General features: G+C 47.1%; 2 protein-coding genes across 2 annotated transcripts; both read right to left on the reverse strand.

The window, feature by feature from the left end:
- Positions 1-2,335: 2,335 nt before the first annotated feature.
- LOC105958312 (uncharacterized) lies at positions 2,336-4,006 on the reverse strand. Its single transcript, XM_088815262.1, has one exon. The coding sequence runs from the start codon at positions 4,004-4,006 to the stop codon at positions 2,336-2,338; it is 1,671 nt and encodes a 556-aa protein (XP_088671388.1).
- Positions 4,007-14,720: 10,714 nt separating this feature from the next.
- Positions 14,721-19,949, reverse strand: LOC105969843 (uncharacterized). Its single transcript, XM_012994620.2, has one exon. It carries the CDS (start codon positions 19,947-19,949, stop codon positions 14,721-14,723), a length of 5,229 nt encoding a protein of 1,742 aa, XP_012850074.2.
- Positions 19,950-21,255: the final 1,306 nt, after the last annotated feature.

The following is a 21,255-nucleotide window of genomic DNA, read 5'->3' on the forward strand; positions in this document are numbered from 1 at the left end:
CATTTTGTGAAGTAATCCACTGCGACAATGAGGAATTTGCGCCCTCCCGTGGCGGGCGGGAATGGTCCAACTAAATCCATTCCCCATTGGGCGAAAGGGATGGGGCTGTCAATTGGTTGCATTAATGCCGCTGGCAGGTGAGGAATATTGGCATGCTCTTGGCAAGGCTTACACCTCCGGACTAATCTTTTTGCGTCATCATGCATCGTTGGCCAGTAGTAACCTTGCCTCAGTAGTTTAAGATCTAAGGTTCTCCCGCTCAAGTGATTTCCGCAGATACATTCATGTACTTCTCTAAGTACGTAATTCGCTGTGGTCGGGTCGAGGCACTTGAGATAGGGGAATGAGAACCCTCATTTGCACAATTCTTCTCCCACTATGACGAAGTGAGCGGCTCTTGTTTTCAACTTCCGTGCTTCAGTGAGGTCGGTTGGGAGTTCTCCCTTCTTGAGATAGTTTATGATTGGAGTGAACCAGCATGGTTCATCCTCCTCATTGTACTGTACTTCACCTGTTGAAAGTATCTCCGGTTGAGGTGAGGTGAGTAGCGTCACCTTCCGACTTCCAATGTCTGCCATGGAGCTTCCAAGCCTAGCCAATTTGTCCGCATGAAGTTACTAGAGCGAGGTACTTGTTTAATTTCGTAGCTCTCAAACTTGGATAACATAGTGTGCGTGAGAGCTAAGTATTTGGCCATGGCGTGTTCTTTGGCCTCGTAAACTCTGAGTACTTGGTTAACGACGAGCTGAGAGTTGCTTTGGATTAGGAGCTTACGCGCTCCGGCTGCTAAGGCGAGGCGGATTTCTGCTATCAGTGCTTCGTATTCAGCGACGTTGTTTGAGGCTGTGAATTCAAATCGTTGAGCATATTCGAACTCGTCTCCCTCAGGGTTCGTTAGGACGGTACTCGCTCCACCTCCTGTGGCAGTAGAAGATCCATCGACGCTGACGGACCAAGTAGGTAGAGAAGTGCTCTCTTCTACTGATGTCATTTCGACAAGAAAATCAGCCAATATTTGCGCTTTGATAGCGGGGCGGGGTTTGAATTCTACCCCATATTCACTTAGCTCTATCGCCCATTTGGCTAATCGCTCGGATGTCTCGGGACTCTTTAGTATCTGCTTCAGAGGATAATTGGTGAGAACCACCACTTGATGTGATTGGATGTAAGGTCGAAGCTTCCGAGCTGCGTTGATGAGGGCGAGGGCGAGCTTCTCCATATTGGTATAGCGCTGCTCGGCTCCTTGGAGGGCGCGACTTATGTAGTATATGGGTTGGTGACCTTTTTCTCCATCTCGGATTAGGACTGTGCTGATGGCATCAGCTGAGGTAGCTAAGTACAGTAGGAGGGTATCTCCGGGTTGAGGTTTTGTGAGCAAGGGTGGGGATGCGAGATACGATTTCAGCTCCATGAATGCTTTTTGACATGCTTCATCCCATTCAAATTTCTTTCCTCCCCTTAAAATTTTGAAGAAGGGGAGGGCCTTGTCCACTGATCTAGAAATGAATCTATTCAAAGACGCCAAACAGCCGTTAAGCTGTTGGACTTTCTTGATAGATGTTGGTGGAGGCATGGAGGTGATTGCTTCGATTTTCGCGGGATTAGCTTCAATTCCCCGCTGTGAAATCATGTATCCCAAAAATTTGCCACCCCGAACTCCGAATGAACATTTTTGGGGGTTGAGTTTCATCTTATATTTTCGCAGGGTAGCGAAACACTGATCTAAATCGGTTAAGTGGTCCGAGACCTTGACACTTTTGACGAGTATGTCGTCGATGTACACCTCCATATTCTTACCGATCTGATCTGCGAACATTGCGTTCACTAGACGTTGGTAGGTGGCTCCTGCGTTTTTTAACCCAAAAGGCATGACTTGATAGCAGTAGATGCCTTGGTCGGTGATGAAACTAGCCCTCTCTTGATCTTCTGGTGCAAGTAAGATCTGGTTGTACCCTTGGTAGGCATCGAGGAAGCTGAGGAGCTCGCATCCCGAGGTCGAATCGATGAGTTGGTCGATTCTAGGTAGTGGAAATGGGTCCTTAGGACAAGCTTTGTTGAGGTCAGTGAAGTCTACGCATAATCTCCACTTGCCACCCGGCTTGGGAACGAGTACTACGTTCGGCAACCATTCAGGATACTGAACTGGTCGTATATGACCTGCTTCAAGGAGTTTTGCCACTTTTGCTTTGATATGCTTGTTGCGTTCGGGACCAAATGTCTGTTTCCTTTGTTTGACTGGCTTCAACCTTTTGTCGACGTTGAGCCGATGCAGAGCTACCTGAGGGGGAATGCCCGACAAATCTTGGGCTTTCCATGCGAACACATCTCCATTGTGTCATAGGAAATTGATTAGCTGTTGTTCCGTCTTTGGATCTAGATCGGATCCGATTCGTATGAGCTTGGAATTATCTCCGGGTGTGAGCTCTATGAGCTTAAGCTCTTCGACGGCTGCTAGCTTGGTGCTGTCGTCTGGTACACTGATAAGGATTTCTTTATTATCCTCAATGATCGCGTTGACCCACTTCCGTTTGTCGGATTTTTGGGTGTCGTCTCCCCTTCCGGACGGTTTAGGCTTCTTGGAAGGTTCTCGTAGGGCCCTTGCATAGCACTCTCGGGCGAGACGTCTATCTCCAAGTACTTCCCCCATTCCATAGGGAGTAGGGAATTTCCACTTCTGATGGTAGGATGAAGGTACTGATTTTAACGTATGGATTGCTGGCCTCCCTAGGATGATGTTGTAGGGAGATGGCTTGTCGACGACGAGGAATTTGATTAACTTGGTGATTCGACAAGGGTCTTCCCCTAAAGAAACGGGCAATTCCACTTCTCCCATAAACAAAATGCCCTCTCCTGTGAATCCTTTCAGGGGCGTGGAGATGGGACTAAACCGGGCATTATCTATGCCCAGTTGCTTAAAAGCGTGGAGGTACATGATGTCAGCTGAGCTCCCACCGTCCACTAATATCTTCTTAACCAAGAAGTTGGCAACCGTTGTTGTTACTACTAACGCATCGACATGATCTTCATCTGAGCCTTCAAGGTCTGAGGAGTTGAAGACTATGCTATGATCAGGTCTTCGTATTTGATAGATACGTGCGGATAGAGAAGCACGTTCTTGATTCATACGTACTGATCGAGCGAGGGTGCGTCTTGCATTTTGTGAATCGCCACCTGCCGGTCCTCCGGAGATAAAGGAGATGATGCCCCGGGTAGGTTGGTTATCATTGTTATCTGGGTCTCGTCGATGACCCCCATCCTCTCGTCGTTGCTGTTGATCTCGATTGTTATCTCGGCGTGGAAGATCATCACGGCGCTTATTTCGAGACTTATCAATGTATTCGCCTAAGTGGCCTTGCTTGATCAGCCTCTCAATCGCCACTTTGAGTTGTGCACATTCCTCTGTAGTATGTCCTCTGTCTTTATGGAATCGACAATAGCGATCCGACTTTTCTCGCTTTGCGTTTGGCTGCATAGGACGTGGAGGCTCTCCTAAACCTTTCTGTTCTATTACGTGAAGGATTTCAGTGAAGCGAGTGTTTAGCGGAGTGAATCTATTGTAGGAGGAAGATGGTTGACCTTGAGGTGGAAGTGGTGGACGTCGATCATCCCGCCTCATATTGTCCTGACGGTCATCTTCCGTTTTCCTTTTAGGAGGAGCATGGGTAGAGGTTTCCTCTATCCGGACATATTTTTCGGCTCGATTCAGCAACTCCTCTAGGTTGCCTGGGGGCCTTCCGGCAATAGATTCTTTGAATCTACCCAGCTTCAAGTTCTGTTGCATAATCCCGGAGAGCATGTCTTGCCCTACACTGGGAACTTCATGGACGGCTTCTACAAAACGCTTGATGTAGTTGCGGAGCGTTTCGTTATCTCTCTGTACTACAGAGAAAAGGTGAGCTGGGGTCTTGGCATACTGCTTGTTGATGGCGAATTGGTTGGTGAACCGAGTTGACAGCCGAGCGAAGGTGTCAATCGACCCTACGGGTAGAGAGTTGAACCAATTCATTGCTCTCTTGGAGAGAGTGGTGCGGAACATTTTGCACATCGCAGCATCCGTCGGGCCATATAAATCCGCCATGGCGCTGAATTTCTCTATATGCTCCTGTGGGTCGGTGGTCCCTTCAAATTGAGGTAACCCCGAGATCTTTACTCCTTGAGGTAATACCTCGTTGAGGATATCTATGGTGAAGGGACTGCGTCTTATTGGGACGGGCATTCTTTCACCCATTGGATTATTTGGTTGGGGGACAAGATTTTGGCGAGACATTCTGCTGTTTACCTCGTCTTCTCCCTCATTAAAGAGAGGGACTCTCTGTGGTGACGCATTCCCCCGTGGGGGTGAGCGCTGACGCTGCTGTCTGGGCTGTGCCCCTCTGCGATTAGTAGATAGCTGCACTCGGGACCGTGGGTCCGAGGTAGAGGAGGAGACACTTATTTGATTCTGGATTTGCGGTGGGGCCACAGGTGGCACTATAGGTGGAGCTGGCGCTGGTATCGCATTGGGAGCGTTTGCTCCCATCGTGGTGATATATTGAGTTACGGCCTTCGTGGCGGCGCGAGTTGAGGCTTCTGCTATCATGCGTTGGAGCGCGTCCTCGGTTATTTGAACCGTTCGAGGAGCAGGGAGTGGTGGATCGGCGAGTGGTGGGTCCCGAGGAGGGATCACCTGAACCTCGCGAGGTGGATCCGCGGCACGTGGAGGAGGTGGCAAGCCAGAGCCTCCACGGACTGGGATGTTGTTAGCTGTGTCATTTTCTCTCCGAGCAGACGCCTCAGGAGGATCTTGTTGGCTACGTGATCTGGTTTACATCGTTCCCACAGACGGCACCAAAATGATGATGCTAAAGTTTAGATCACCTGGGGTAGTATAGAAAACGAGCTGGGAGAGCAAAGCGGATCAGTAGTTCGTCAACTTGATGATCCTGAGGTCCCTGCAAAATGAGCACACGTGAACTAAGCCGGGGGTTGATCCGGCGGAAACCCCTCCGACGCTCAAGTCAGATGTACGGATCGTAAAGATAGTAGAGAGAGTAAAACTCTGGATTGATTGTGAATAATTAGAACGTACCTTAACAAATGAGTGAAACATCTATTTATATGTCGTTGATTGGGTTGGGCTTACTTTGTTGGGCCCAAGCCTTACTTTGAAGGTGTTTGGGCTTTCGAGTATTGGGCCAAATTTTTAGATAAATTAGGGACCCATTGGGCCGGCCCAATTAGGTATATCAACTTTCTATCACTATTGAACTATTAGTTTAATATTTTTTTTTTACTATTTGTGAATAGTAGATGTTATATATAGTATTTGTCGTTGTAATTCTAGCTTGGAGCAAGTGCTTTTTTTTTTTTTTTAAATAGGGATGTCAATGGGTTGGTTATGGGGGTTGCGTTTACCATTACCTTAATCCGAGACCCGATTCGCGAAAAATATATAAAATACAGACCCGTCTCAATCGTTTTAGCTTATATAAAATACAGACCCGTCTCGATTACTATTAAAATAATTTTCGGTAAAATAATTTTACCACCATTATGTGCATATTTGTGAAATTAGAAAATTATAGTAATTCTTGCATGGTTAGTATTTACGTGAATTAGGTAATTATGTGATTATGTGAACTATTGTGTGCATTATGTGATTATGTGAATTATGTGCTTAGGAAATATTTCGAGATATTATTTCGAAATAAATTATTTTCATGAATTAGGATTTTATTCTTGCATATGAATTTAAATGAGCATTTCATCATATTTATGCATGCACAAAATTTTAGAAAATAAATTTCCTCATGCATTTTAGGATTTTTAATTAATGTCGAAAATTAGAAAATCCTCCCCACATTTTCTTAATTTTCGGACATCACACACACACACACACACACACATGATTTTTAAATTGCATATTAATTAGTATTAGACATGCATTGGTGTGGTTGTACTTTGAGCATAGAAAGAAATACCTAAAAGCTAGCCCCTACTCTATAACCTAGGCATGCTTTTCACTCCTTTAAGTAAGACCAAAGGTCTTCTTCTCCTCCCTTCCCCTTCATTTTTTTCGGCAGCCACCACCACCACCATAGCCACCACCTTCTCAAGCTTGAACCACCCTAGAACCACCACCACCTCATACTTTCGAAAATTGCAAAATCACCCCCACAAAAAGATGTATTTCCCTTTCTTCTCCATTGGCTTTGAACTCTCCAAAAACTCTATAAATACATCCAATGCCCAAGATCAAAATACACTCTCCACTTCCAATCTCACTATCTATAAGTTTAAGGTCTCCTTCTATTTCAACAAGAGGAGAATTTTCGGCCAAGCTTAGGAGTAAGCTTCTCCTCCCTCTTCTTTCTTCTTCTTTCCCGAAAGAGCAAAGCTCTTCCTCCTCCCCTTTCTTTTGTTTTTCTTTTCATTTTCTTAATGCCTAATCTAACTCTTAATCTCTTCTTGTATTAGAGAGAAAAGAGCTAACAAATCCTTCCTCTAAAGAGTATAGGTGAGAATTCTTGAATTCTTGCTCAAACCTACAACACCACTAGTATTTTCGGTTTTTATGTGTTTTGATGTGTTTCTATGTGTTTTTATTGTTTATTATGTGATTATATGTTTTAGATGATGATTGCATGTTAGTATTTTGAAAAGATAACTTTTTTCTTGAAGTTCTATGATTTTTCGAAAATTTGGGGAAAAATGTTTTAAATGTCTTATTTGGCCTAATTAGTGCCTTGCATGTGTTGATTTAGTGTTTGATTGTTGATTTTTGAAAAGAAAATGAATTTTTGGCCTAGCCATGAAACTTTCGAATTTTTGGGGAAAAATGTTTTAAAAATTCTTATTTGGCTAAATTAGTGTTTTGCATGTGTTAATCTAGTGTTTGATTGTTGATTTGTGAAAAGAAATTGAAATTTTGACTTAGCTAAGGAACTTTCGAATTTTTGGGGAAAATGCTTAAACTTGCTTATTTGGCTTATTTGGCATCTTGCATGTGTTGATCTTGTGTTGATAGTTGTTTTAAGGCCTTGCATGTAAGATTGGTGATTTATTGTTGATCTAAGGTCTTGCATGTTAAGATCTAGTGATTGATGGTTGATCCAAAGTCTTGCATGTTAAGATCTAGTGTTTTCTATGTAAAATGATTTAAGAACTAAGGATTTGTGCTAACTTGAATTAAAATACTCTTGCATGTGAAGATCTAGTGTATTTACTTGAATAAATGTAAATATGGAAGTCTTGAAGTTTATTCTTGTAAAAATGCTAGATTTAGTGAACTTTTGATGTTAGATTGTCTTTGCATGTTAAGATTTCGGTTACTTTTATGTTTTCATGGCTAAATGATTTTTTGTGAAACTTTATGTGTATTTTCTATGTGCTCCTATGTGCTCTTGCTTGCTTATGTGAATCATTGGGTGTAAGGATGAGAGAAGGGTAAGTAGAAGGGTGCATGGGTGGGTGCATTAAGTGTCATGAATTTTTAAAAGATAAAACTATGTTGGAAAGTCTTTCGAGGTTACGGTAAATTTCTCAGGTACGGCGAGTCGGTACCGTAGGGCCTAGGGGTGGTTTGATCCCACGTAGTTAGACATGATTCGAAATATGGGGTTATTTACCGGTAACTTAGATTGGCTCTTCCGAGGGATTCCCGACAATTTTTCATGTCATGCATGTTGCATTATGGTGTTGATGATATATGGGGAAAATCCCACTCTATGGTCTTGGGATCGTAGGGTTATAAAGGTGGGAAATTCCTTCTATAATCTTCAATACGTGTCATGGCATAGGATTATAAAGGTGGGATATTCTCACTCTATGGTCTTGGGATCATAGGGTTATAAAAGTGGGAATTATCTCACTCTATGCGTGTGGCAATTATGTGAATGAAGAACGCCGACGAAAAAGGGAAGTATATGATTGTTTTACTTCATGTTGTATGTTCATGTATAAGAATATGTATGTATATATATGTATAGATATATGTATGCTCTATGTGCTATGTGTTTTCGATATTACTTCAAGATTCTCATTAAGTCCTCAAAGACTCATATTGGTGTTGTATGTTTGTAGGTATACCCGATTTAGGGCCCGAGGAGTGAAGTTGGGAATCGAGCTCGAGAATCGGAAGGAGATCGTATGGAGGGGTTGTGGATAGTGTTGACTCTCAACTTAGTTATGTGGTTTTATTTGTATAATATGCTTGTAAAAACTTTTGATACGGTTTTAGGTATTTTCTACCGTTCGCTTCCTCCGATCGGTGGGAATTATTAAAAGACGATATGTGTAATAGTAATTAGGATTACCCTATTTTGGAGAATTAATCGGTAATCCGTAGTCTTTTGTAAGCGAAAGCAAATTTTCACTAATTAAATGCATGCATGCTTTCGGCTAGTAATTTCTTCGTGTTTTGTCTCCATGTTCTAAAATTATTTTCATATAGGTGCTCTGCTTAGAAAATCATGAAATTTTAGGAGTCTCTGCATCTCTCTGTTCTCATCATTTTGATAGGTCTTGTGCATGATTTGGGTAAGTATTCATTTAGTTATGATTCATTTCTCACTACTGCATTGAAACAGGGCCATTCGGGTGTTTTCTGGTCTAACTGGAGTTTTACTCACTCAAATGCCTTGTTTCCACTTGAAAAATGTTTTAAACTTATTTTTCTGCTTTGGGGTAAAATTTGGTAGTTTTTGGGTCAGTGAGGAACGTATTATGAATTTTCAAAACCCCCTCCCCTGTTCTGGATTTTAAACCGAGTGACTGTGCCATTCTATTTTAACCCGTGTTAGATGGTATGGTATTAATTTGGAGTCATTTGCATGAGTAGTTTAAGAGGAATTAATTTTTAAAGCTTCTACATTGAATCTGTCCGCATTTGCATTAAGTCCATCATGCCTAGTTACTTTCTAGTCTTGCATTTAGCATACATTGGTGTTAATTGATCGATTAGGGTTTAGTAAGTTGTGCCCTCTCTCCCTCTGATTTAAAAAGAAAAAATTTTACGTAAATTTATATCCACAAAAATCATGTTTTCAAAAGTCTTCCGCTGAGATTACATATAATAAGAGTAATCGAGAGAGGGGTGTCACATATTCTTCTTGAATTTAGGTGATTACGCCAAAATTTGAAAGTTAGGCGTTTGAAACAATGAATTCACCTCTGCGGACTTTAATAAACTCGATTCTCAAAAGTTCAAAAGTCTCCACTTTTGCTTTTGAGGCAATGGATCGAGTTTTCAAAAATAATTCAACAACTAGTCCTTATTTTTCCCTTCTAGTCTCTTCATCTTCTCTTTTTCTCTCTTTTTTTTTTAAATATATATATATATATATATATATATATATATATAGAAGCATAGATATTTGTCTTCTTTTTTTTTTCTTTTTTTTTTCGAAGAAGAAGAAGGACCTTATAAAATTTTTCGACCGAACTCCAAGGGGTAATTTTTCAAGAATCTCCACCTATTCTATCTTACACATTGGCTAAAAGAAAGAACACCTTTTCTCCGAGGCTCAAATCAAGGTTCTAAGGATAATTTCGATAAAAAGGTCGGCTTGAAAGGCTCAAACGGTTCAAAGAAGGCCCAAATCATATCCCAAATCACTCACTACTCAATACTTCGTATCATAAATTTCCTAAGGTGAGTCTTAAAATCGAACATAGCATGATCTAGCACAAATTAATTCCAAATTTAAAATACAAAACATTCAACCAAAGCAATGCACAAAATGTGATTCCTAGCAATAATTCGCTTCTAAGTTCCGTTGAATCGAAAGCTAAACAAACATCAAATCCTTATCACACAAAACAAGCAATCTCATCATCAAACGTTGATCATCTCTCATCATCATAAATCAGTGGCGTGGATGACCTTGGCACCCGATGACCTGAAAGAGAGAAAACCGGACTGATGCCGGAGTTAGCACTCCGACGATCAAGTCAGTGATGGTGTGATTACTGTATTTCTTAAGGATTTTAGATTTGTTGCATATATGTTTAAGTAAAAGAAGAACCCCCTTTATATACCCTTCGACCCGGGACTCGAAGGGTCCGGGAATTCCGCGCTGATTGCAGATGGCAGTCGTCCCTCCCCGAGCGGCCCGGACGGCCGGGGTTATGATGACTACCCCAATAGGTCTGCTGACCTCGTCCGGTACTTCAGCCGTTGCGCTGCACCTGGTCATTCCGCCATAAATGCCACTGTCAGAACAATAAATGCGCCGTCCAGCATTTATGACCCTCCGACCTGTGAAAGCCCCTCGGGAGAGGAACTGGCTCCTTCGTGGATGGGCCCTCACGCCAACGGGTTGGGTGATCCTTTGGGCCGTTGGCACTGAAGAGCCCACCCTTTGATGGGCCTCGATAATTGGGTCCTTCATGATTGGGCCCTTGGGCCTGGACCGGGCTAGGGTAGTTCGGGTCCGGATCAACTAGTCCCCCACTCCGGGTTCTATCTCCGAGTTTAGGACCCGGAGTTTACTCGGTTTTATCCTACCTAAATCGGGCGACGTTCAATCAGCCGCGTCTTTTAAGTTAGCCGCCTAGTCTTCTGCACCTCCCTCACACAATCCTAGGCCCCTCCAGCCCACGCGGGGCTCCTCGTTTTCCGTGCGCCATCACTGCCGGCGGCTCTTCGACTTTATACCCTGCTTTATTTTTGAGAGACGTCTTCTCTTCTCACTTCTAATCTTCACACATCCCTTCACTCTCCCTCCCAACACCTTTCTTCCATTTATCGAGTGACTCCTGCCAGGTACATCCTTATTCCCTTTCCTTTGCTTATACTACGCTTGCCCTTCCACTGATTGATTCACCCATGGTTTCTCAAAATACTTCCACCTCCTCTTCTTCGGAGAGGACTGGTTCTGCCGTCCCTTCCCCGGTCCCTCGGCGCGGTCGCCGGCGGCCGGCTCCCCGTAAAATTGTAGCCCCTTCCTCTTCTAGGGTAGGGAAGAAGAGAGTAGTGGAGAAGCCTACCCACTCCTTGGTCGATAAATTCGATCTTGAGGCCCTTTATGTCACCCAAGGGATGGATCCTTCTTTCCACCTTGTGGTACCTTCTCGCAATCAGACCCCTTCTAACCCCCCTCCGGGATACCTCACTTGGTACCTCGACCAATTTAAGGCCGGCCTATCGTTCCCTTTGCATCCCTTTTTCGTCGATGTTAGTCGCGTCTATAGAGTTCCTCTTCATTTATTTCATCCAAATGCCATAAAATTTATGTCATGTTTTTACATTGTCTGTGTGGGTACCGGGGTTGATCCACGTCCCGAGCTTTTCTTTTCCCTATTCACCCATAACCGGTCATCTTCAGGCTATTTCCATCTTTCGACCCGTATCGGTCGTCTTTTCGCTGGTCTTGTCACGAAGATCGATTCGTGGCAACGGCGTTTCTTTTTTGCCCGTCCACCATCTCCGTGGCCATTCGACCCCACACCCCCCACTAAGTCCCCCAAGCGTGCTGTTTTGGACGTGAATTTCGACGAGGAGACAGCCCGTCTCCTTGCTCGTGTTCGTCCTCGCGCTTGGAATGTGGAAAAGGTCGTCAGTACCACTCCCCTTTTTTCCCGTGCCGGTCTATGGCGTACCCCCTCACTCGATCGCCGCCCTTGGGGTATATCCCCCCTCTTCATCTTTACTCGTGCAGTGTTTTCTTTCCTTCTTTTCTTCTCTATTATTATTATATATTTTTTTGTAATCTTACTAGCATTTTTGTTTCGGCAGCCGATATGATGCTTGATATGTTGATGGAGATGGCGGAGACGGAAAAGAAAAATACTGAAGATCCGTTCACACAACCTCAGGAGGCCGGTGCTTCTGTTGTTCCCGGAGCATCCTCCCGTGGGGTTGAACCTCCCTCGCACAGTTCCAACTCTCCCTCTCGTGCCGCCCCGCCTTCCTCCAACTTGCAGCTGGCTATTCCTGAGGTCGTGATTGACCTCTTGGATAGTGAGGCCGAGGGACGCGACCCGGTGGCTTCTCTAGGCGGCAACCTAGGATTTGAGGAGGCTCAAGGGGAGTCGGCGGGGGCTAGCTCGAAGCGACCCCTGCCAAGTGACTCCACCCCACCGCCTAAGAGGGCCCGTCTCGACCTGCCCTCGCTATTTTCCGCCGATGACTCCGAGGGGTCCGTAGACTTCGCTCTTCGTCAACTGGCCAGGGTTCAGGCCGCCGGGGATTCATCCTACTTGGATAACCTACCCCACTCAACCCGTCGCGCGAAGCTGGCCCTTTGTTTGGCGCAGGTATATGTTTACTTCCCCTTGATATCCGTGTTATCTTGTTAATGATATGATTATTTCTTTAAATATTATATTTTATATTTATATACTTTTTTTTTTTTTTTTTTTTTTTTTAGGCGAGCTCCATCGTGGCCTCGGGTTTCGGTGAAGACGACCCTTCGGTTCACGATCAGGCAGTTCGTGAGCTATCCTCGCAAGCCGCCAATGCTCGTTCCGCTCTCGAACGAGCATCCTCCCGGATATATGCCTTGATGGCTGAGAACGGGTCACTGTCCCGGCAATGCGAGCTTGCCGAGGAGAAGCTTCAAGACGTCCAATCGAAGCTGTGCGAGACGAAGAGTGCCCTGGAGGGACTGATTGCGCGGGCGAACGAGGAGAGGGATGCGGCTGTTCGGCAGCTGGGCGTGAGGGAACAAGACTTCCAAGAGGAACTTTTACGCTGCCTTACCGCTGAGCGAAAGAAGTCCCTAGGAGAGCTTCTGGCTACTGCCGAGGGTTTGGCAGTTCTTGATCAGTACCGGGTCAAGTTATTCCAGAGGTATCCGCACACGAAGCTCTTCCTGAAGGATGCGTGTCCTATCGGCATGTATTATGTGAAGCAAACCATTGCCGCGTGTGAAGCCCTGGCCTCCGAGCAGCAGGCGGTCGTTCGTTATGAGCCTACGGTTGTCCTTGGCAAGATTAGCAGGACGCTTCCTTTATGGAAGGGCGATCCTCGTGAGCCGATCGATTATGCCTGGTGGCAGTCCATTACGGACGACCTAATCTCGTCCGTTGGTTCGTCCTCTACTTCCCGGCTTCCGGAGCCGCTGACCACTGGCCCGGCTGGCGCGGCGTCGTCGGCAATTGCCGGTCCTCACTCGACTCTTCCTCTGCCACCTATCCCTGCCGCCAATCCTGTTTCCGCCTCCTCCGCTCCTCTGTCCATTCCTTCTGTTGCTGCTGAAGTTGTTCATCGTTCTTCGTCTTCTTAATTTTAAACTCTTTTTTGTTGTTTTGTTGTTTTTGTTTTTTTTTTTTTTTTTTTTTTTTTTTTTTTTTTTTTTTTTTTTGCCTACGGGAAAAAACAAGTTTCCTTTGTTATTTCCCTTCTGACTATTACTTATCGTATTTTTGAGCTATCATTGATTATTCCCGTATTATCACTTTTTTGCCGTGCATGTTTATTATTTACCCCATGCTTTTACTCATTTATTTAGTAAGTTGCTAAATTTTTCATAAGTACGCCCCTTGCCATCATATTGTTGAATATTCCCGGAGCTCGAGCTCTCGGGTATTCGATCGGTGAGCTCGGGCTCTTATTTCGCACCGGGGAACGTACTTAGAAAAATTAGATTTTCCTTAGCGTTCCCCTCAATCACATATTGTTGTTCGACCGGAGCTCGAGCTCTCGGGTATTCGATCGGTGAGCTCGAGCTCTTATTTCGCACCGGGGAACGTACTTAGAAAAATTAGATTTTTCCTTAGCGTTCCCCTCAATCACATATCGTTGTTCGACCCGGAGCTCGAGCTCTCGGGTATTCGATCGGTGAGCTCGAGCTCTCGGGTATTCGATCGGTGAGCTCGGGCTCTTATTTCGCACCGGGGAACGTACTTAGAAAAATTAGATTTTTCCTTAGCGTTCCCCTCAATCACATATCGTTGTTCGACCCGGAGCTCGAGCTCTCGGGTATTCGATCGGTGAGCTCGAGCTCTTATTTCGCACCGGGGAACGTACTTAGAAAAATTAGATTTTTCCTTAGCGTTCCCCTCAATCACATATCGTTGTTCGACCCGGAGCTCGAGCTCTCGGGTATTCGATCGGTGAGCTCGGGCTCTTATTTCGCACCGGGGAACGTACTTAGAAAAATTAGATTTTTCCTTAGCGTTCCCCTCAATCACATATCGTTGTTCGACCCGGAGCTCGAGCTCTCGGGTATTCGATCGGTGAGCTCGAGCTCTCGGGTATTCGATCGGTGAGCTCGGGCTCTTATTTCGCACCGGGGAACGTACTTAGAAAAATTAGATTTTTCCTTAGCGTTCCCCTCAATCACATATCGTTGTTCGACCCGGAGCTCGAGCTCTCGGGTATTCGATCGGTGAGCTCGGGCTCTTATTTCGCACCGGGGAACGTACTTAGAAAAATTAGATTTTTCCTTAGCGTTCCCCTCAATCACATATCGTTGTTCGACCCGGAGCTCGAGCTCTCGGGTATTCGATCGGTGAGCTCGAGCTCTCGGGTATTCGATCGGTGAGCTCGGGCTCTTATTTCGCACCGGGGAACGTACTTAGAAAAATTAGATTTTTCCTTAGCGTTCCCCTCAATCACATATCGTTGTTCGACCCGGAGCTCGAGCTCTCGGGTATTCGATCGGTGAGCTCGAGCTCCTTTACTCTTGTAAGCTTTTAAGAAAGGAAGAGCAGTTTTCATTCATTTCGAGGAAACGTTTCAAAATCAAAACAAAAAGGGAGAAATATCAAAATGGAAAGTGGAGAACGTGCATCTACTAAGCAAAATACTTCTTCAGGTGCCCTATGTTCCATGGCCGAGGTAGTTTATTCCCGGTGGCTGTGGCCAGTTCGTACGCTCCTCCTTTTAATATCTTCTTGACGACGTAAGGTCCTTCCCAATTAGGCTCCATCTTCCCGGTGGCTTTCAGAGCGTCCGCCTGCTTGAGTACCAGGTCGCCGACTTGGAAGTGTCTCTTCCTTACCTTCCTATCATAGGCGTTTTTCATTCTCGCCTTGCTTACCTCCATCCTTATTGCAGCTTGCTCTCTTAACTCCTCTGCTAGGTCCAGGTCCGCTCTCAGCCGCTCCCCGTTGTCCACTTCGCTGAAGTTCTTAACTCGCCTCGAAGGTATTCCAACCTCTAGCGGTATTACTGCCTCGGAACCATGCACGAGCGAGAATGGGGTTTCCCCTGTAGCCTCCTTAGGGGACGTCCGGTATGCCCATAGGACCGAGTGCAGTTCATCCACCCAATTGCCCTTCGCTCGATCTAGTCGCTTTTTGATACTCTCAATTATAACCCGGTTTACTACCTCAACTTGGCCATTTGCTTGCGGATGTGCCACCGCCGCGTACCTCTGTCTGATGCCCAAACCCTTACACCACTTGGTGATCCGTGCTGAGTTAAATTGTGTGCCATTGTCCGATACAAGGTCCCTCGGCAACCCATACCTGCAGCATATGTTCTGCCATATGAATTTCATTATCTCCGTATCCGTGATCCTCGCCACTGCCTCCGCTTCCACCCATTTAGAGAAATAATCCACAGCGATCACTAGAAATTTCCTTTGCCCTGTTGCGAGCGGTAGAGGGCCTACTATGTCGATCCCCCACTGGGCGAACGGGCAAGGAGCATCCACGATTGTCATTTCCTCCCCGGGCGTGTGTATGCGGGGGCCATACCTTTGGCACTTGTCGCAGTTTTTCACAAATCGCGCCGCATCTTTCCTCATAGTGGGCCAAAAATACCCAGCTCTTAGCAGCCGCATCGTGAGCGTTCGACCACCGGCGTGATCTGCGCAGCAGCCCCCGTGGACTTCCCTGATCGCATTTGCCCCCTCCGTTTCGCTGAGGCATCTCAAGTGGGGCCTAGTGAACCCCCGTTTGTACAACGTCCCTTTATCCAAGCAAAAATTTCTCGCTTTCATTTCCAACTTACTCTGTTCCTTCCGACAGGGCAGCGTTTCTCCTTTCAGATACCCTATGATACCCTGACGCCAATCCGGTGCTAAGCTTGTTGTCGCTATCTCCGACATCTCTCCTGGCTGCCCCTCAAGGATCGTTATCTGTCTTGAAGAGCAGTCCGCGGACATGCTCCCTACCCTTGCTAGGAAGTCCGCCTTTTCGTTCTCCTCCCTCGGAATTTGCCTCAGTACCACCTTGTGAAAGTTCTCCGCTAGCTTTCTTGCCTTACTGCGATATTCCTCCATTCGCCCATCCTTCGTCTCGAATACCCCGTTGAACTGCTGGACGACCAGCTGCGAGTCAGAGAATATCTCCAAAATCCTTGCTCCCGCGCCAGCGGCCAATTGCAGAGCATGCAGCAGGGCCTCGTACTCAGCCTCGTTGTTTGACGCTCGGAAGGTTAATCGGATAGCGTACTCATATTTATCTTCCTCGGGGCTCACCAGTAGTATTCCCGCCCCGCTCCCCGATTGGGTTGCGGACCCATCGATGAAGATTCTCCACTCCCCGCTTTCTTCCCCTTGTGTCATCCCTTGCAAAAAGTCTGCCAACACTTGCCCTTTAATAGCGGCCTGGGCTTCGTACCCGATGTCGAACTGCCCTAGTTCCACTGCCCATTTAACCATGCGGCCAGATACGTCCATCTTTCCCAACGTTCCCTTCAGAGGAAGGTTGGTTCGCACTATCACCTCGTGCGTTAAGAAGTAAGGCCTTAGTTTCCGTGCTGTGATCACAAGGGCCAACCCGGCCTTCTCAATCTCGGGATAACTTTTTTCGGCCCCTCTAAGCATCCGGCTTACGTAATAAACGGGATGTTGGGCCCCTTTCCTCTCGCTCAGTAGTACCGTGCTTATGGCCTGGCGACCCACCGCCAAGTACACATACAACCTTTCCCCGGCCTCGGGTTTCACTAGTAGGGGTAGACGGGTTAGGGATTCTTTTAACTGCTCGAACGCACGGTCGGCATCCTCATCCCACTGGAAGCGATGGCCCTTGCGCAGGATCCTAAAGAATGGGTAGCTGGTATCGGCTGCTCGCGAGATAAAACGGCTTAACGCCGTGATCCTACCTGCCAATATCTGCACTTCTTTTACACTTCTAGGGGGTAGCATTTCCAGAATAGCCCGCACCTTTTCCGGGTTAGCTTCCACTCCTCGCTTAGTCACCACGTACCCTAAAAATTTCCCGGTCTCCACACCGAACGCGCACTTGGAGGGGTTGAGCTTCATTCCATACTTTCGCAGTGTTGCGAATGTCTCCTGTAGGTCGCTGATGTGTTCACTGACCTCCTTACTTTTGACCAACATATCATCTACGTATACTTCCATATTCTGTCCCAATTGGGTTCGGAACATATTGTCCACCAATTTCTGGTACGTTGCTCCTGCATTCTTTAAACCGAATGGCATTGCTACGTAACAGTACGTTCCTGTGGAAGTCACAAAACTGACCTTGGGCTGATCCTCCTCGGCTAGGCGAATCTGATGGTATCCTTGCGAGGCGTCCATCATGCTAAGCATCGCGCATCCGGCAGTTGAGTCCACGAGCTGATCGATCCTCGGCAATGGGTAGTGATCCTTTGGGCACGCTTGATTCAAGTCGCGGAAATCTATGCACATTCTCCATTTTCCTTCCGCCTTCTTTACTAGTACGGCGTTTGACAACCAAGTTGGGAACTGGATTTCCCTAATATGCCCCGCCTCCAATAACCTTTTTACCTCCTCGCCGATGATCTTATCCTTCTCTGCCCCAAAATGCCTCCTCTTCTGTTTCACAGGGCGAGCGTCGGGCCTCAGATTCAGCTTGTGTACCGCTACCGAGGGATCTATTCCGACCAGGTCTGCCGGGGACCAGGCAAACACGTCTTGATGGTCTCGTAGACATGCTATCAGTTCCTCGGCCGTTTCGCTATTCATTCTTGTTCCTATTTTGGTGACCCTCATAGGGTCACTTTCACTGAGGTGAACCACTCGCAATTCTTCCATGGGTTGGATGTGACCCTCCCGCTCGTCGTCCGGGTCCTCGCGGGCCCTCTTCCCTCTTGCCTTATCAAAGAGTTCCTTTCCCGGGCGCTCCTCACATCCGATGGGATTGATGCGTCGCTGCCCTCGTAGCGCTTGATTATAGCATCGCCTGGAAGTCTCCTGATCGCCCCGGACCTCTCCTACTCGGTCTAATACCGGGAATTTCAGTTTCATGTGGAAAGTGGAGACGACCGCTTCAAACGAATTCATCGAAGGTCGCCCCATTATCATGTTGTACGTCGATGGTGCATCTATGATCAAGAATCTGACAGCCCTCGTGGCTCGGAGGGGCTCCGTTCCCAGAGACACAGGTAGTGTTACCTCGCCCATGGGTTGCACTACCTCTCCGGCGAAGCCAATGAGCGCCGTGTCCACCCTCCGGACTTCGAAGTTCAGTCTCATCTGCTTAAAACAGTCGTAGTAGATGATGTCTGCCGAGCTACCCGTATCCACTAATATCCTGGCCACATCATAGTTGGCTATCATAGCCGTGATGACCAACGCGTCGTTATGCGGCTGTTGTATTCCAGTCTCGTCTTGCACTCCGAACGTGATCGGCGGGGCTATTGATACCCGGTACATCATGGCGAGCTCCCCCCTTAGTTCCTGCAACTCTCGCAGATGCGCCCGTCGGGACCTATTTGAATCCCCACCGATGGGGCCACCGAAAATCGTGTGAATGTAACTATTAGGCGGGCGGGCCTCCGTAGCTCCGCTCGCGTTGTTCGGAGGTCGGCTCGAGTTATCTCCTTTCTTGGTCTGCTTTATCCCACTGGGATTACCGCCAACGAATTCCAAAAGATTCTTAGTCCTGATCAGTCTTTCGATTTCGTCCCTTAAATGCTGGCATTCGTCCGTGGAATGACCATGCTCATTGTGGAACCTACAATAGGGCCCGGCGCTAGCGGGCCTTCGTGGAACCTCCGCGTAAGTTCGGGGCCACTTGAGTTTAGGGTGGTTGGCGATGGCAACTAGTATCTCCGAAGGGGCCGACGAGAGGGGTACGTAGTTCTCAAAACGGGGACCTCCCCTCCTGTCCGAGCCAGGCTCTCGTCGGTAGATCGGCTCTTGCTTCCTTATCTCCTCGCGAGCCTTATCCTTCCGTCTGTCCGTTGGCAAGGTGCTCTCTATAATTCTACTCCTCCGGGCTTCCTCCGCGTTTATGTACTTCTCCGCCCTCCGGAGCAAGTCGTTGAAAGAGGCAGGAGCCTTTTTGGAGAGGGAATCAAAGAACTCACCCATGCGTAACCCCTGGGCCAATGCATTGACGAGCACTTCCTCGCTGGTGACAGGGACCTCCAAAGTTGCCGCATTAAACCTCTGCACGTAGCTTCTCAAAGGCTCATTCTCCTTCTGTCGTACTGCGAATAAGGTGAGGGTGCTCCTCTTTTGCTTCTTCGAGCTGGCAAAATGGTTCAGGAATACCTCACCAAATTGCGCGAAGCTGTGGACCGAGCAGCGTGGAAGCTGGCTGAACCACCTTTGCGCTGGCCCTGCCAGCGTGGTTGCAAACACACGGCACTTTACGCCGTCTGTAAGACGGTGGAGGGAGGCTGAGGTGATGAACCTCGACAAATGTTCCCAAGGGTCCGTGGTCCCCGTATACTCGTAAGTGACATGCTTGAATGTGGCTGGGAGTTCACCATGCTGCAGTCTTTCGATGAACGGCGTTCCCGCCATTCCTTCTTCTTCCTCGAGAAGGGAGGCCTCTAACCCATCTAGACACGGCCCCGCTTTGTCTCCGCCAGGCGCCTTTCTCTTGGCAGCGGGATCCTCTATCCTCTCCTGGGGCGACTGGCCCCTGACCGCTGCGGCGATCAAGGCCTGCAGGTTCTCCAGGGTGAGCGTTATGGTAGAGTTCTCGCGTCCTGCGGGAGAACCATCAGCCGCCGGAGTTGGCTCCTCCCTTTGTGGATCTGAAGAAGGCTCGCCTCCGATGACCTGCAGCGGGGGTGGGGTTGATTCTTCATTCAGCTGCTCCGTTAGGTTTCGGACTACATCCACAGGTGTGGACATTGGTAGTATCCCTTATGTGCGTCAGTAGTGCCAGATGGTGAAGAGCTGACTTGGCCTTACTTGCAAAACGTTCCCACAGACGGCGCCAATTGATCCTTCAGAAAACAGTGGCGTGGATGACCTTGGCACCCGATGACCTGAAAGAGAGAAAACCGGACTGATGCCGGAGTTAGCACTCCGACGATCAAGTCAGTGATGGTGTGATTACTGTATTTCTTAAGGATTTTAGATTTGTTGCATATATGTTTAAGTAAAAGAAGAACCCCCTTTATATACCCTTCGACCCGGGACTCGAAGGGTCCGGGAATTCCGCGCTGATTGCAGATGGCAGTCGTCCCTCCCCGAGCGGCCCGGACGGCCGGGGTTATGATGACTACCCCAATAGGTCTGCTGACCTCGTCCGGTACTTCAGCCGTTGCGCTGCACCTGGTCATTCCGCCATAAATGCCACTGTCAGAACAATAAATGCGCCGTCCAGCATTTATGACCCTCCGACCTGTGAAAGCCCCTCGGGAGAGGAACTGGCTCCTTCGTGGATGGGCCCTCACGCCAACGGGTTGGGTGATCCTTTGGGCCGTTGGCACTGAAGAGCCCACCCTTTGATGGGCCTCGATAATTGGGTCCTTCATGATTGGGCCCTTGGGCCTGGACCGGGCTAGGGTAGTTCGGGTCCGGATCACTTATCACACAAAACAAGCAATCTCATCATCAAACGTTGATCATCTCTCATCATCATAAATCATTGATGCATTCGACTTAAGCAAATTTTCAATTTTTTTTTTTTTTTTATATTCCGGAAAAACGAGAAAAAAAATAAAAACGAATAAAACCTAATGCATGCAAACTAAAACAAATAAGCACCAAAAATAACATGTTTTTCACCCCCAAACTTAAAATTTTCGTTGCCCTCAACGAATTTAGCACAAAGTTTAAGGATAGAAAACACCTGATTTAGTCGGAGTCGATGTGATCGGGGTGCTCCTCCCTAGCTCTCTCACGCTCGTCCTCATTAGGCGGTGGCACTTTTCTTTCCCTTTTCCTCCCTTTGGAAGATGATGCTTCGCTCGTGCGGCCTCGTTTGTTGGACGACATAGTTGGGAAAGAGGTTGGAATAGATTCGGTGAGAATTGGTTAACAATCGAACTCAAAATTTGGTTGGAGCAAATTGTCGAACACCTTGTGGGCGTGCCTTGAAAGAGTAGATCTTGAAAAATTTGGTTCGATTCTCTAGCCTCCATTTGTGTGTGGGAGTTTGAGAGAAGGAAAGAGGAGGGTTTAGGAAATAATGGGGGAGAAAATCTAATTT

This window comes from Erythranthe guttata, chromosome 3, assembly GCF_056151865.1.
Source record: "Erythranthe guttata isolate IM_541 chromosome 3, IM_541, whole genome shotgun sequence".
Taxonomy (NCBI): Eukaryota; Viridiplantae; Streptophyta; class Magnoliopsida; order Lamiales; family Phrymaceae; genus Erythranthe; species Erythranthe guttata.